Genomic DNA, 17,349 nt, shown 5'->3' with positions numbered 1-17,349 from the left:
TAGTTATAAAGTGTTGGTTTATTTGGATGAAGACTTGGTTTACACAAACCACTAAATTACGATGAGGGTTGTACAATTGTACATGTAATCCCCATAAATAAGTGATCCTTTTCTGTTCTTTCTATTGGAAGTACCTTTTACACAATATAAACCTCACGAGAAACTGATTATATTCCAATATTTTCTGCATATAACTGATAATTTTGTTATTGGTGAGACAAAGCTTAATAAATAGTACGGATTTTATTATGTTTTATGAATTAATTTTAAAATTAAATTTAAAAATATGACGCCTCAAATCTATTTATTTAAAACTAGCTGTTTCCCGCGGCTTCGCACGCTTTTCGTAAGTTTTGCCCGCGTATGAGCATTTCTGGTTGAAGTAAATTATATTTTCCAACCCCGATGTAGATTTTACCTTGATGTCACGATCAAGAAAATATGTCAAAAATGTATTGTACATGCATAATGTATTTTATTACAAAGTGGTCTACCACTCAACCTTTAAGTTCAACCAAAAATTTAGTTTAGACAATTATACATCATAACTTAGCGCCTTCAAATAGTGTTTCACTGTTTAATATACGTATCTATCTCGTAATTGCAGGTTATAATGTGCATGCGCTTTGAAAACTTTTCTTCATTTTATTCGTTTATATTCACGACATAAGCGAATAATTCAGATAATAACTATCCTATCTTCTAAGTTAGACTATATTACGGATACATGTGAAATTTGATTGAAATTGGTTCAGTCGTTTTGGAGTTTATTAGCAACATACATCGTGACTCAAGATTTTTATATATATAAGATGTATGAAAATATATGCAATGAAATTAAAAGACGTAAGATTTGATTAATAATGTTGAATTATCAATTACAATAAAAGTTTCAAGCAAAACTTACTGTATTTTCTGATCCTATTGGAATAGTGTAATACATATTTCTATGGATCATATCCATTAAATAAAATTTATATCAATAACATTTAACAATAATTTACATGAACAAAAATGTGAAGGTATTATACGGCAAGATATCTTGATAAATGTTTTTTATATAGGAGTTAAACATTGCATGGAACTTTAGTGGAGCATGGATGGAGAACGAAATGAGCCATAGATTTGAAATGTTGCATTCATGTTTGAAACTATTTTAAAATAGACACAGAAATTAAATTCTCTACGTCCTTGAGTGTTGGCTTAATAATAATAATAATAATAATAATAATAACGTTGGCTTCGCTAACGCTCAGCAAATAAAGTTCAAACTCTATCAATGACAAACCCGTGTAACGTATATTTAAGTTTCCATTTGTCGCTTTTCAATATTTGTTTATCTGACGATTAAAGCACTGATATCTCTCTTTTGTTACTTTTATGATGTAAAAACTAGTAAAATCTACGGTTTATACAATGAGGACGTCACTGGAGTATGGTTTTTATGAAAACAACATTAAACATATTTTATACAACAAAACCTCAAATACCGAGTACAAAATAACAACAACGTAAAAGTTTAAACAACGAGCCTGCATTGTTTGCCTATCTCATTTATACTTTTATTCATTGACAAAACGTTCTACTACCGGCCAATCATTCACTGCAGTCCGAGCTCTACAAGCAGGAGTATTGTCAGGTAGATCCATTGTCGCGTTTATTACCTCCTGATGGGCACAGGTTCGTTTTTCTCGTCAGCATTGATACGAAATACTGTATCGTCTGTATATTCCTCTACGTCATCAGTGTGTTTTGTACCTCTAGAATGATAATAATTTATTTTAGCGGATAAGTTATTAAACTATTTTTACTCATTATTAGTAAGACCAACGTTTTTCATAAAACTGCCGATGAAACAGTAAAGAAATACTAATAACATTTTTGTACGTATGCAGTTTGTTGGTCCCTGGTAGTTGGTACGTTGAGGATTGTCTCACAATCACAAGGCATTGTTAGACTATCAATTAAAAGCGATACAGTCTTCTCTATTAATAATTTATTACTCTACGTTCTATATGTTCAAACTCTATTCTATAGAAGATTATAGTTCTATTGTTTCAAAAAGTAGTTTCAGATTTCAGTATACTAAGAGCCAAGTAGAGATCGTGAAATCTGAAGGAGCACCAGATATTTGGGACTCTAGTTTTATTCTAAGTTCTTAGTCTTAGAAGGACATGTGTAAACGTCATGATAATCGGAACCTGAATAAGGTCATAGTCATCAAATCTTGTTTTGTTTGTCTTGACTTCAAGAAAAAATATTTATAATACAATCGGAAAGTTTCAAACCATACTGCAAGTTTGAATGGCTGTTTTTATATTACACGTTTCTTAGAATAAAGTTCTGTAACCATGCCTTCACTTTTTGTTCCTTCAGTTCGAAAATAATTTGCCATTTTTTAAAGTAAATTTAACCTAATTTTTTAAAAGTTTACATTAAAATTTATTTGAAACAAACTCTTGCTGTTGATTTTTAAGACATTCCAAACATTTCCTCACAATGAAGTAAACCAGTAATTTTTTATTAAGCTTTTCTAATGGTAATATAACAGTATTAATTTATAGTGAAAATTTCCAAGAGATTGATCTTAGATAAATTTATGTTCTGGTGAAGTGTAGATAATATAGTCTGATTATCAAATCATTGTACGCCATGGCCAGCTGAGGCGAGAAGAGCTGTCGCACAGTACATAATATAGAGCACGGTATAGTCTATAATGCATCATGGAACTTGGCCCTACTAACAGACACAGACTTGCTACTAACTGGAAGTCTGACTACCGACACACAGTACGTAATTATAGATCACGGTATAGTCTATAATGCAGCATGGAACTTGGGCCCTACTGACAGACACAGACTTGCTACTAACTGGGAAGTCTGACTACCGACACAGTACATAATATAGAGCACGGTATAGTCTATAATGCAGCATGGAACTTGGTCTACTGACAGACACAGACTTGCTACTAACTGGAAGTCTGACTACCGACACAGTACGTAATATAGTAGAGCACGGTATAGTCTATAATGCAGCATGGAACTTGGCCCTACTGACAGACACAGACTTGGTACTAACTGGAAGTCTGACTACCGACACAGTACGTAATATAGAGCACGGTATAGTCTATAATGCAGCATGGAACTTGGCCCTACTGACAGACACAGACTTGGTACTAACTGGAAGTCTGACTACCGACACAGTACGTAATATAGAGCACGGTATAGTCTATAATGCATCATGGAACTTGGTCTACTGACAGACACAGACTTGCTACTAACTGGAAGTCTGACTACCGACACAGTACGTAATATAGAGCACCGGTATAGTCTATAATGCAGCATGGAACTTGGCCCTACTGACAGACACAGACTTGGTACTAACTGGAAGTCTGACTACCGACACAGTACGTAATATAGAGCACGGTATAGTCTATAATGCAGCATGGAACTTGGCCCTACTGACAGACACAGACTTGCTACTAACTGGAAGTCTGACTACCGACACAGTACGTAATATAGAGCACGGTATAGTCTATAATGCAGCATGGAACTTGGCCCTACTGACAGACACAGACTTGCTACTAACTGGAAGTCTGAATACCGCACAGTTCATAATATAGAGCACGGTTATACTCTATAATGCAGCATGGAACTTGGCCCTACTGACAGACACAGACTTGCTACTAACTGGAAGTCTGAATACCGCACAGTTCATAATATAGAGCACGGTATAGTCCTATAATGCAGCATGGAACTTGGCCCTACTGACAGACACAGACTTGCTACTAACTGGAAGTCTGAATACCGCACAGTTCATAATATAGAGCACGGTATTACTCTATAATGCAGCATGGAACTTGGCCCTACTAACAGACACAGGACTTGCTACTAACTGGAAGTCTGGACTACCGACACAGTACGTAATATAGAGCACGGTATAGTCTATAATGCAGCATGGAACTTGGCCCTACTGACAGACACAGACTTGCTACTAACTGGAAGTCTGACTACCGACACAGTACGTAAAATATAGAGCACGGTATAGTCTATAATGCAGCATGGAACTTGGCCCTACTGACAGACACAGACTTGCTACTAACTGGAAGTCTGACTACCGACACAGTACGTAATATAGAGCACGGTATAGTCTATAATGCAGCATGGAACTTGGCCCTACTGACAGACACAGACTTGCTACTAACTGGAAGTCTGAATACCGCACAGTTCATAATATAGAGCACGGTATAGTCTATAAATGCAGCATGGAACTTGGCCCTACTGACAGACACAGACTTGCTACTAACTGGAAGTCTGACTACCGACACAGTACATAATATAGAGCACGGTATAGTCTATAATGCATCATGCAACTTGGCCCTATTGACAGACACAGACACGCTTACTAACTGGAAGCCTGACTTACTGGCACAGAGAAATAGTTAAGTAGATAAGTAAATTTAGTGAATACTGTAATCACACTGCTCCGTCCGTACATGAGTTTTATAATTTTTAATATGAATATTAACTTGAATTTAAATGTTTTGTTGCAATTCGCTTTACTAATTGTAATCGCATATAGTTGAAGAAATGTAACTAAATTATTTGTTTATTAGAACACAGCAAATGTGAACAATTGTCATCGCATAAAAAGGATTCGCAGTTGCACTGTAACTATTTTGAACGTAATCTTTTACCTTTAGTGCCTCAAATGGATTTTCCAATAAACGAGATATTAGTGGTTTTGCTACATTTATAGATAAGTTTTTTGAATAGGCACTGTACACAATACAACAATGATACAACCGACAGAAGGTACAGTAAGGATTAGTGTACAGAACCGACTACACTTCTGACCCCAGTATCTATAGCGTGCTTCCTTGGATGAAGAGGAATCTAGTACCAAATAATAATTTCTTAATAGGAGTCGTATCACTCACGGACAAACTCACATATGGTTAAACGAATGGGCAACGGCGATGATTTTAATAAAGCGCTGTTGACGTGTCCTTCATAATCAGTATTCTTACACATACAATGAAAAAGTAGACGTTTAGTTACCGAACATGTAAATGCATTTATTTCTTTGCATTATTATGTCGGAACTTCATGTAACACCAAAGTAAATGTAATAGTATTTACTAAACATTATCCAAATTTAATTGATAGTATATAGCTGATAACACTTTCAACTTCAGTCCGCGAAAGAGGCATAAACATTTGTTGACACTTGTGTTGAAAAAATATTAAACATGCAGTCCTTGATCGGTAGTGTATTGCAGGTTGAAAAGTCTATGCTACCATCTACTTTTTACTACAGGTTACTAAAGTAACGAATTTAAACCATCAATGCATGGCATATTCTAGTGAAACGCTATCATACATCCACCCTACTGAACAAAGCTGTGAAAATTTGCACAAAATAAGGTCCTTTAATTAGTTGGCTTCCTTGATATTGTGCATTACAAGGATATGACGACTTTAGGGAAAAACGGGGGGATGGAGACAAACAGATCTAAGAGCCATTATGTATCAGACTACACACTTTGATAACTTTGAAATGCTAAATAAACTCATTTTCAAGGATTTTCATTTCTTCCATAATCAGAACACAAACGACGGAAGAAGGTTGTATTTGAATAAAAATAGTGTTTTTTGTACCAAATAATAATTTCTACTAGGAGTCATATCACTCACGGACAAACTCACATATGGTTAAACGAATGGGCAACGGCATGATTTTAATAAGGCGCTGTTGACCTGTCCTTCATAATTAGTTTTCTTACACATACAATGAAAAAGTAGACGTTTAGTTACCGAACATGTAAATGCATTTATTTCTTTGCATTATTATGTCGGAACTTCATGTAACACCAAAGTAAATGTAATAGTATTTACTAAAACATTATCCAAATTTAATTGATAGTATATAGCTGATAACACTTTCAACTTCAGTCCGCGAAAGAGGCATAAAAATTTGTTGACACTTGTGTTGAAAAAATATTAAACATGCAGTCCTTGATCGGTAGTGTATTGCAGGTTGAAAAGTCTATGCTACCATCTACTTTTTTACTACAGGTTACTAAAGTAACGAATTTAAACCATCAATGCATGGCATATTCTAGTGAAACGCTATCATACATCCACCCCCTACTGAACAAAGCTGTGAAAATTTGCACAAATAAGGTCCTTTAATTAGTTGGCTTCCTTGATATTGTGCATTACAAGGATATGACGACTTTAGGGAAAACGGGGGGATGGAGACAAACAGATCTAAGAGCCATTATGTATCAGACTACACACTTTGATAACTTTGAAATGCTAAATAAACTCATTTTCAAGGATTTTCATTTCTTCCATAATCAGAACACAAACGACGGAAGAAGGTTGTATTTGAATAAAATAGTGTTTTTTGTACCAAATAATAATTTCTACTAGGAGTCGTATCACTCACGGACAAACTCACATATGGTTAAACGAATGGGCAACGGCATGATTTTAATAAGGCGCTGTTGACCTGTCCCTTCATAATTAGTTTTCTTACACATACAATGAAAAAGTAGACGTTTAGTTACCGAACATGTAAATGCATTTATTTTCTTTGCATTATTATGTCGGAACTTCATGTAACACCAAAGTAAATGTAATAGTATTTACTAAACATTATCCAAATTTTAATTGATAGTATATAGCTGATAACACTTTCAACTTCAGTCCGCGAAAGAGGCATAAACATTTGTTGACACTTGTGTTGAAAAAAATATTAAACATGCAGTCCTTGATCGGTAGTTGTATTGCAGGTTGAAAAGTCTATGCTACCATCTACTTTTTACTACAGGTTACTAAAGTAACGAAATTTTAAACCATCAATGCATGGCATATTCTAGTGAAACGCTATCATACATCCACCCTACTGAACAAAGCTGTGAAAATTTGCACAAATAAGGTCCTTTAATTAGTTGGCTTCCTTGATATTGTGCATTACAAGGATATGACGACTTTAGGGAAAAACGGGGGGGGGGATGGAGACAAACAGATCTAAGAGCCATTATGTATCAGACTACACACTTTGATAACTTTGAAATGCTAAATAAACTCATTTTCAAGGATTTTCATTTCTTCCATTAATCAGAACACAAACGACGGAAGAAGGTTGTATTTGAATAAAATAGTGTTTTTTGTACCAAATAATAATTTCTACTAGGAGTCATATCACTCACGGACAAACTCACATATGGTTTAAACGAATGGGCAAACGGCATGATTTTAATAAGGCGCTGTTGACCTGTCCTTCATAATTAGTTTTCTTACACATAACAATGATAAAGTAGACGCTTAATTATCGAACATGTAAATGCATTTATTTCTTTGCATTATGATGCCTGAACTTCATGTAATATAATATTGACTTAAAAGATAAAACTAGATGTATATGATTTTACTCTAACCTAAAAGTATTTTAATTTAATGGTTTTTTCAAGATAGTTTTTTCAAATAATTTTCTCATGACGGAGTTGTTTGGGATTTTTACCGATCAAGATCCTTATAATAAAAAGCCAGCATATCAGAAAAACGCATATGTATGATAAAATACGAACAACCACACGCACATACACACGCACCACACAACTTCTTTTAATACCAATACCGTACTTATAAAGTTTTAAGATAGTGGTACTTTATAGTTTCCAAAATGAAGAATTTAATATGTCTTTGTATGTACATTTCATATAAGTATTATATGTATGTATAATTACATGTAAATATATTATTGTATATATTATATTTTTTGAATAGCACTGTACACAATGCAACAATGATACAACCGGACAGAAGGTGTAGTAAGGAACTTATATAATTTCATTAAACATTGAATCACAAAAAGTACTTGCTCCGCCGAGACTCGAACCCGGGTCTCTCACTTACCGGGTGAATGTGCTACCATTACACCACAGAGCCCTCACTTTTTTACGATTCAATTTATTTTGTATTTGGCCGTTTCTTTCACATATATAACCAAACTAACATATGGTCGGAAACCAAATACTGTCAACTGACTTTTATTTACCATTAAATTTGATATAAATAGCAATAGCCTATTGGGGGGGGGGGGGGGTGGGGGGGGGGGGGGGTGGGGGGGGGGGGGGGTGGGGGGGGGGGGGGGTGGGGGGGGGGGGGGGTGGGGGGGGGGGGGGGTGGGTTCATGTAAAACGAGAAGAGGGTTGCCTGACTGACCCTTAAGCTCAGAGAATAGTAGCATGGCTCTGTTAGTGCGCAAGACACATGGCCAGGCATGAAGTAATCCTAAAAAAGGTTTCTCAGCCTAGATCCCCGCCACCTGTAGGGTGTTTAGTGGATATACCCTGTGTTGAACAAGCATGCCCCACACTCCGACTTTAAACAAAGGGTACTTTGGGATTATACCGACCACACCAATATGAAGAACGCAAAAGTATAAATTAATGGAAACAAACATGATAGAACGAAAAAACAGCTCTTTAATTACAAAATTACAAACTTATAACGATTATCAATATTATTAATGGGGTCAGATTCCGTTATATGCCCCCAACGCTTAAACTTCTTTCAATGAACTTGGAACGTTATAAAATGATGTAGTTGAGTAACAGAACTAACATTCCATCAATCAACAAGCATTTCCAGGTATTGTGATCGGTCTTGTTATCGCTGTTATCTTATCTTTCTCGAGAATCCCGATTACGGCAGGCCGCGCCGCATCACATGAATTATTTAAGTTTTTTGCTCGGTACATAATTGCCTTTCCATTACAATTCAATTTATATTTCTGATCAGCCCCTCTAGAATTTAATATTTTACTGATAGGTACTATCTCGAGGGATGTTTTTCTTTCGTTGACATCAGCGCGGGGCAGCACCGTGATGGCCGGAGGCACTCGCATTTTAGGTGGAGGAGTGTGATCAAGAATAAAAACAAGTTTTTGTGTGCTTTTTTCAATAAAGAGTTTAGTTTTTGTTTGGTAATGTTTGTTTTTGTTGAATTTTTGTGTTTGAAGAAATGTAGGGGTAAAACACGGAAGTACAACAAAGCGACGCATCAGCTGAACGGGCGGAGAGACTCTGCAATCACGTTATCTACAAGACCGCTCGACTTTGACCTCTGTCTGAGGATGGGGAGGGGTTTGATATTGAAGAAATATTGTTCTACGCTTATCTAGTAATCAGTAGAAGCAAAATGTCAAATAACGATTCATGTCTGGGTGTGGTCGGTATAGTCCCAAAGTACCAAACAAAGTATAAGCACTACTGAGTTTTGAGAACTGCTATCTGCTCTCTTCTTCAGGTATCAAATCTTAAAACATTAAGTTAAGCTTGCAAAATAGTAAACAATTCAGACATGTGGTGATAAAAATACAAGAAAGTCAAAGGTGACATCAAAACCATATACATATTGTGAAATTTAGCACAAGTCTGAAGAAGCACAAATTAAATATTAAACAAACACAGGTGTACCACTAAAAGACATACACATCGTAGCAAGCAAGTCAAGACTGAGTTTAAAAATGCATTGTTTCAGTTGTCCAAAAAGATGGTAAATGTATATTACAAAAAGTATAAATAGAATATAACAATACTAACATCCAAAATTCTATTATCTTTTCAAACCGTCTAACGTCGACGACAAACTTTAAACTAATTTATGTCTGTAGATTTGTTATCCCTTTAACCCGTTGCGGATCGTATTGTTTTGGCGCGCGTGGGCATCAGCGGGCGCGAATTAATTCACGGTCAGCGGCCGCACGAACAGCAATGGTGCGCCACATCATATCACTCGCTATTGTATACTAGAAAATTCAGCTGCGAAGGTATTCGTTCAGACGGAACATGGGTCTGCTGGGGTATCCGTGATGTAGGAACGATAACACGCGAGCAAGGTTACGGCGTGGCAGGGATGATGTCTGAATCATAGTCTAAATAAAGCGGCTCGGGCGAATCGATTGCAACATCCGGGCCATTGTCTAGACTAAACCCACCAAACATGTACGTCTGCGTTGTGACACTAACCAAATTCTAGTTGTGTCACTAACTCAAAAGTATTATAATAACAACTGAGGAAAACACCCAATCAGAAGCGCTAAAAAGCAGAGAGTAAACTCATATGAATGATTTTTCAACTTCGTGATTCTCCAATAAATTACAATACTTTGTTTAAAATTTGTTATTGACGATGGATGATTTGAAAGGGATTAAATTTCAAACATATGCTATTGTTATGTTTACAAAAATAGAACACTTTATTTCTAGAATTTTATTCTCTTTTCCTCTTAACCTAATGTCTTAGGTTTTTTTACACCTGAGGAAGAATATCTCAAGTTCAAGAGCTGTCAATCCTTGAAACATAGTATTCTAATTTTAAAACATAAACAATTGCAAATGAACGAAATCCTAATATAATTTAAAATTACAATAAGCCAAATTTAATCCTAAACTAGGGTATTCTCTATTGGTTGGTAAATACAATAGTTACCTGGTGTTCTCTAATAGCTGCTATTAAATCTTCTTTAAAAGGAAATATGGGAAGACTACGTTGGGTTTCTTCAATGTTCATTTTCTTACGTTGTGCCTCCGTTACCTCCTCATTATCCTACAACATAAATAATATATATTTACATTTTATTCACAACAAATAAACATAGAAACGTACTTTATTGTTTTTTTAAGATGTACACTAGTTTATTTGTGTCTAACAGTATTGTACAATTTAATCTGCTTCAAAGGACTTTTTGGTACCATATACTATAAATATTAATAAATAAAATAAAATAATTCAATAAAGTATTTTAAAAACAAATATGAGTACAAAACAAATTTATATATATCAAACAAAAATAAAACAAATACATAAAATATTAAAATGCATTAATATTAAATCAAATGTATTAAATATTATTAAAATATTAATATCATTATTTTGTTATTATTCATTGTATTATATTTTTATTTTATATTTTATATTGAATATTATTTTTAATGTAGAATTAATATTTACTGTACTACACGAATTTTGATATAACAAGAATATTAATTAAAAAATTGTACAACAAATAAAAATTTAAGCAATATTATGTATTGTTGTATATAAATATTTTGAGAAAAATGCTGTAATAAGATGTATGTATTTCAAGAGCCCCTATATTCATTGGTTGGCTCGGTTAACGTGTTTTTCAATACTTTCATATCCACAAGTTAAGAAATATTAACTAGTCACGAATATATTAAATCTTCAATGCTGCACTACCTTGTCCTTGTCCCTGTTCCCTGGCATGCACAGAGCTTGTATGAAGTCAATCTGGTTGTCCAACACCAAGTCGTATTCCTGCTGCTGTTGATCCTTCTGCTTGGCACCGAAGTGGAATACTGCTGAGGACATTTGCTCCTCCTCCCACTTTCGTTGCTCGTAGTGTGGCATCCTCTCTCTCTCATCCACCTCCTCATAGTGGTCCTTGCTCTATGGCATCAATTATAACATCTTCTAATTAAATAATTGTTAACTTTTCTAATTTACTTGTACTACAATATCCATACTTACAATCAATACCACAATAAAAACAATACATCAATAAAAACACTAAAACATAATCCAATTAAAAGATTATATTTTTCAATCCCTAGTTGAACTCAGTTCTGTTCACTTACTTACATTTAAAATCTGGCCCATTATCAGACTAATTTTAATAATGATTACGCCACTTTTTTGTGTCAAAATAAAATTCCATCTATTTAGAGAAATTTCTATCTTTCCCTGATTGTCTCAGTTACGATGATTATGTTGTAAACTAACTGCTGAAATCAATTCCATTATGAATTAGTTTTCTTTTGGAAAATAAAATAAACAGCTGAATTGTTTTTTGTCAGTGTGACATAGCTACTGGTCCCTGGAAACTAAGTGAATGATATAGTTTTAGACAGAGTGGAACCATGACAGTTTGGTTTTAACTATATTGGTTAGCTTCTGAAATTCAGATTGCAATTCCAAATTTAAACCCTTGACCACACAAGCAAGACCTAAACATTTTTACAGGCTACATGTCATTAAAAGGATAAATTCAGACCAAGGTGATACAGGAATCCCAAATTACCCTCACCAAATTATATTCCAATCACTAAAATGTATAGTGAAATAAAAAAACCGGATTAGTACCAAAATCATTATTCCTAGATTTATCCAGGTATGTTGAGTCTCTATCTTGTTGACTGCCACTGATATAATTATAATCCAATTCTTTATTTAAAGTTTGTTATTGACGATGGAAGGTTTAAAGGATAACAGGATGTTGGACATTTTTCATTGTTATAATGTAACCAAAGTTATAACATAGTCTTATACCACACACTTTATTGTTATACCTTTTGTTACATATAACAATGCCAAATGTCCGAAATCCTATAATCCAATGCCTACAGTTAGTTTTAAGCATGACAGTTCAAAAAACTATTATCTGCAAAAGAATTATACCATTAACTAGGTATTTTTTTTTAACTCTTTTGTTATCTTCCTATATCCATCAATCTAGTATGATACTATAATTTTTAATCACAGTAGGAAATTTCTTACCACCATCAATACAGTCTCCCTTCTTGGATTGTTTGGTCTGAATGTTTTCCTCTTCACTATTCCACATACTTATGAATTGAATTGAATTGATTTTTTTTATTTCCCAAAAATATGTACAATATTATAATACAATCTGTACAATTAATTTCTAGATTGTTACAATACCGAACAATTTTGAAATGTGAAGAAAGAATAAGAAATAATCATCATAGAATAAACAACATAAAATAAACATCATAAAAATAGCATCATGTATAAAAAACATTGTCCTCGGGAAATGAGCCTGCATGGGCTATGATGCCTGTGCGCAGTCTCGAGTTGTTCACGCCTGAAGAAATAACGGACTGGATTAATAAAAAAAAAATGAATATAAATATAGTACAAAATAATACACCACTACACACCACACACATACATACACACACACATACATATATACATATATATATATATGCATGCACATACACATGCGAATATGCAATGAATATATTAAAAGGAAAAAAACCGCGTAATTTTGCTTTGTACCCGTTTTAAAGCATTAAATATTATTAATTTTAAAACATATACATATTAGCAACAATGGTAATTAAGCAGGGTCACCGCAGATTATAATAGGTTATTGATAATGAATGATGATGGGATAGGAGTGGTGGCTGTTTACATGTCAAACTGTCCGTCTGTAGTTCGTAGACAGCACTGCCTCGGCCTCCTCAATAGACAATGATAAATAACCACTGGTTAACCTTCCTTTTAAAAATAATTGTAGAAATTTCACTGAAAAAACTAAAATTTGGAAACTGTTTACTCATATTTATAAAAAGCACGTGAGCAAGATAGTATGAGTTGGTGTTAGAATAAGATTTAGTTAATTGCAGTGGTAGAATTCCTGTTGATCTAGAATAACGTGTGTTATGGGTGTGTTGAGTTCTTACAAATAAATCATCTAAATTTTTATACATGTGTATTAAAAGAGATTTTATAAAAAGTTGTCTTATTGTAAACATTTTAGTTTCTTGAAATAAAATGGATGTTGAAAACCTATGACATTTTTTAAAAGCTACTTTCAAAATTGTTTTCTGAACCGTAAAAAGAGGATCAAGATTTGATTTATAAGCTGCCCCCCAAGAAATTATCCCAAATGCAAAAAGAGATTGCACGTATGCATAATATACCATTTTCATTTCTTGAACAGCAAGAATATCCCTAAGGTTCTTAAAGGCAAAGATATACTTTCGGGTCTTTTGTTTGAGATATTCAATATGGTCTGACCATTTCAAACGGAAATCTAAAATAACGCCAAGATATTTATACGAGTTTATTTTTTCGATTGCTTCACAAATACAGGTACTGTTACTGTGATTTCCACAATTATGTATGATCAGATTTCCTAAGACATAATCCGACTGAGGATTCAAAGAAATTGGCATAAATTTTGTTTTAGTTATATTTAGGGAAAGGACATTCTGATCAAACCACTTTTTCAATAACATTAAATCACTTAATGCTTCTCGTCTCACATCCGCCCATGTATTTCCTTTCAGAAAAATAAGTGTGTCGTCGGCAAATAATGTTATTTTTTCCGTTTAAATTTAGCTTGGCAATATTATTTATATATAATAAGAACAGAATTGGCCCAAGTGTACTCCCTTGAACTACACCGTAGTCTACATTAATTGCATCGCTACTAACATTACAAATTGAGACATATTGTTTTCTATTGGTAAAATAACTTTGAAACCAGGTAAGGGCATTGCCCCTAACACCTAATTGTTCCAATTTATTCATTAACTTATTTCTATCAACAGAGTCAAAGGCTTTTTTGAGGTCTAAAAAGATTAGCATTGATTTTTTGTTTTCTGAGATTGCACTATTTAATTCTTTATTTAAATCAAACAATGCATCCGAAATACTCCTGTCGTCCCTAAACCCATACTGACACTGAGAAAGTACATTATTTACCTGGAGAAAATGTACGAGCTGTTCCTTAACTACCTTCTCCAGTACCTTAGCAAAGACACTCAAGAGGGATATCGGACGGAAGTTGTTTTTGTCAGTAAAGCTGTTTGACTTGTGCAAAGGGTACACTTTAGCCAACTTAAAATTGTCAGGGAATATTCCCTGGGTTATACTTAAATTGATCAAGTATAGCAGTGGTTTCATAAAAGTGCTTAAATTGTCCTTGAGGACCCGTGCAGAAACGCCATCATGACCCGGGGCAGAGCCTCCACGTAAATTTGTCACGTGCCGTATTATGTCCAGTTCTGTCACCGTACGTAACGTAAATGTCGCATCCAGTCTATAGTCGCTATCGCTCACCACTGGGTCCCCTACCGGGTTAATTGTATCGGCTAACGTTTTCCCAACAGACGCAAAATAATTATTGAAATCATTTGCTACTTGAGTAATTTTATCGTTAGTAATGTTTGAATTTGTCGGCAGAAACTTTCGTATTGGAAATGTATCCCTGGTTTGCACCCTACCCGCCAATTCGTTTACTATTCCCCAAAACATTTTAGGGTCTTTTCTGTTTTCAGTAATTTTAGAACGATAATATTCTCTCTTAGCGTGTTTTAATGATGTGCTTAGAGTTTGTCTATAGTTGTGGTAATAATATTTTAATGACACATTAAAAGGTTGTTTTTTAATTATTTTACTTAACTTATCCCTCGCTCTTATTGAGCAAATCAATCCCGCAGATATCCAAGGCTTAAGTTTCTTAGATCTAGTAGATATTTTATTACTTAACTTTGTGGCATTCTCAATTGATTTCTGTACTATATCGTTAAATAGTGTGGAACAAGTATTGGCCCTCCAAGGACTCAAGTACGGGTTCCCAGTGGGCGCGTGTCAGGTTGTCAGCAAGTAACATTCGGTCTACGTACGTAGCTGTATCAGTCTGTGTCTTGTTAGTGGCCGTAGGTCCGGTTATTGTCAAAACAGTGCTGTAATGATCTGTGAGGCTTGTCTCGACCACAGCTGCTCTAACTCTACTCATATCTCTATATCGTACAAAAATGTGATCGAGACAAGACTGAGTGTTTTCAGTTACTCTAGTAGGTTTGTCTACACATTTCACAAGTCCCGTTCCAAGTAAACAATTCATGTATTTATCCGTCAGCACTTCGTTCTTAAGCAAGTCTATGTTTATGTCTCCTATCAATACACACATTTTGTTTCTAAACGTTCTCGAATAATAATTTTCTAACTCATCTATAAATAAGTGTAAATTGCTATCAAAAGTTCTGTAAAGTGCAAGTAAGTTGAACTGTTCTCCTAAATAAATAAAATCTAAACTAATTCCAAACACCTCCCCCAACGTAATCTGCGTGGCAGTGGCAGTCAATCGCTTGTTTACATAAAGTATTGTCCCGTCATTCCGGTTCCGTTGCTTATCTGTAAAGTAAATGTCAAAGCCATCAATGCTCACCCCCTCCACCCCATCACTCAGCCAACACTCAGTCATAAACTAATATATCCAGATTAAAGTTCAAATGGCTTAAATAAATCATCAGTTCATCTATGTTTTTTGAATAACTCCTAATATTACAGTGATATATTTTTAGTTTGTCGTGACCATTGTTGCTACTAAAAAAATTATTGAGAAGTGAAAAATCTGGGATTTGTATGCATGAGTTAATTTCAATTAGATCATTATCGCTGCCCTCTATCGGATCCATAGCCCACGACGCCCACCTGCCCAGTGAACAGTACTAAATTAATTTAATAGTCATGTTTATGTTTTAAGTTATACCACTATAATATGAAAAAGATCTAAGTTGGCATAGTACCAATACAAAAAAGTTCTAAAAAACATATACTCCAATTATTAAACACTATAATATGAGAATAAGAACTGAATCGATAAATTTTTGTGCGCATAGTCTTCTGCTAAGCCCACTATTATTATACAATAACTATTTTAGTGTATGATAAAAATAATAAACCTTGAACTAAATTATTTAATCTTAATATTATGTCTAATCTGGTATATACATATGTGTTTATGACAATTAATATAAACACAAACTGTGTTCCGAACTAAAATCAAGTTTAGCTTAAGAGTATTCTACATCATTATACTTTAAAATTGAAAGAAAACAAATTACAATATGCATTCCTAACTTTATTTATGAAACAAGCATAACAGAGTCCTATATTTTACTTGCATAGTCATACGCTAAACTATACCATTCTTATTTTTAATGTATGATTAAAATTATGTACTTATCAATTAAAACTAGCCCCCTTACAATTTTTGTTGAACACACACGCACACACACACATACACACGCACACACACACACACACACACACACACACACACACACACACAAGCGCGTGTTAATTTATTGGTTGTGTACATGAGTTGTTGGTTATTATTTAATTGTTAATTATATTATCTTGTTATACATTTTCATGTTTATATTGTTATACATTTTCATAGTTTATATTGTTATACATTCTCATAGATTTACATTGTTATACATTGTCACAGTTTATATCGTTGTACATTCTCACAGTTTATATAATGGTTATTTGTTGTAGTGCCATATGTATGCGTATGCAAATGCGCACAATGCAAACTAAGGTAAAAAATATAGTTTTTTTTGTTTTGTTTGAGTAACCAAATGTAATTATTTAAAAAACTATAAAACAGAGAAATGTATTGATTGCAGTGTAAACAGGCCATATTTATATAAATAAAAATACCATAGCAAGAAAATGCAGCAAGTCAGTAGTAAATGGACATATAATT

At 34.1% G+C, this 17,349-nt stretch overlaps 1 protein-coding gene across 1 annotated transcript in view; it reads right to left on the bottom strand.

Moving 5' to 3' along the window:
• Positions 1-10,478: 10,478 nt before the first annotated feature.
• Positions 10,479-17,349, bottom strand: part of LOC124365626 (probable pre-mRNA-splicing factor ATP-dependent RNA helicase mog-4) — a 31,842-nt gene continuing 24,971 nt past the window's right edge. The window contains exons 5-6 of the mRNA XM_046821617.1: positions 11,277-11,486; positions 10,479-10,622 (exon numbers count right to left, since the gene is read on the bottom strand). Of these exons, the coding sequence (XP_046677573.1) occupies positions 10,479-10,622; positions 11,277-11,486 (354 nt within the window). The remainder of the gene's footprint in view (positions 10,623-11,276; positions 11,487-17,349) is intronic.

This window comes from Homalodisca vitripennis, chromosome 6 (assembly GCF_021130785.1).
Source record: "Homalodisca vitripennis isolate AUS2020 chromosome 6, UT_GWSS_2.1, whole genome shotgun sequence".
NCBI lineage: Eukaryota > Metazoa > Arthropoda > Insecta > Hemiptera > Cicadellidae > Homalodisca > Homalodisca vitripennis.
Note: the sequence above shows the minus strand (reverse complement) of the source record. Positions and strands in the feature narration are given on the sequence as shown.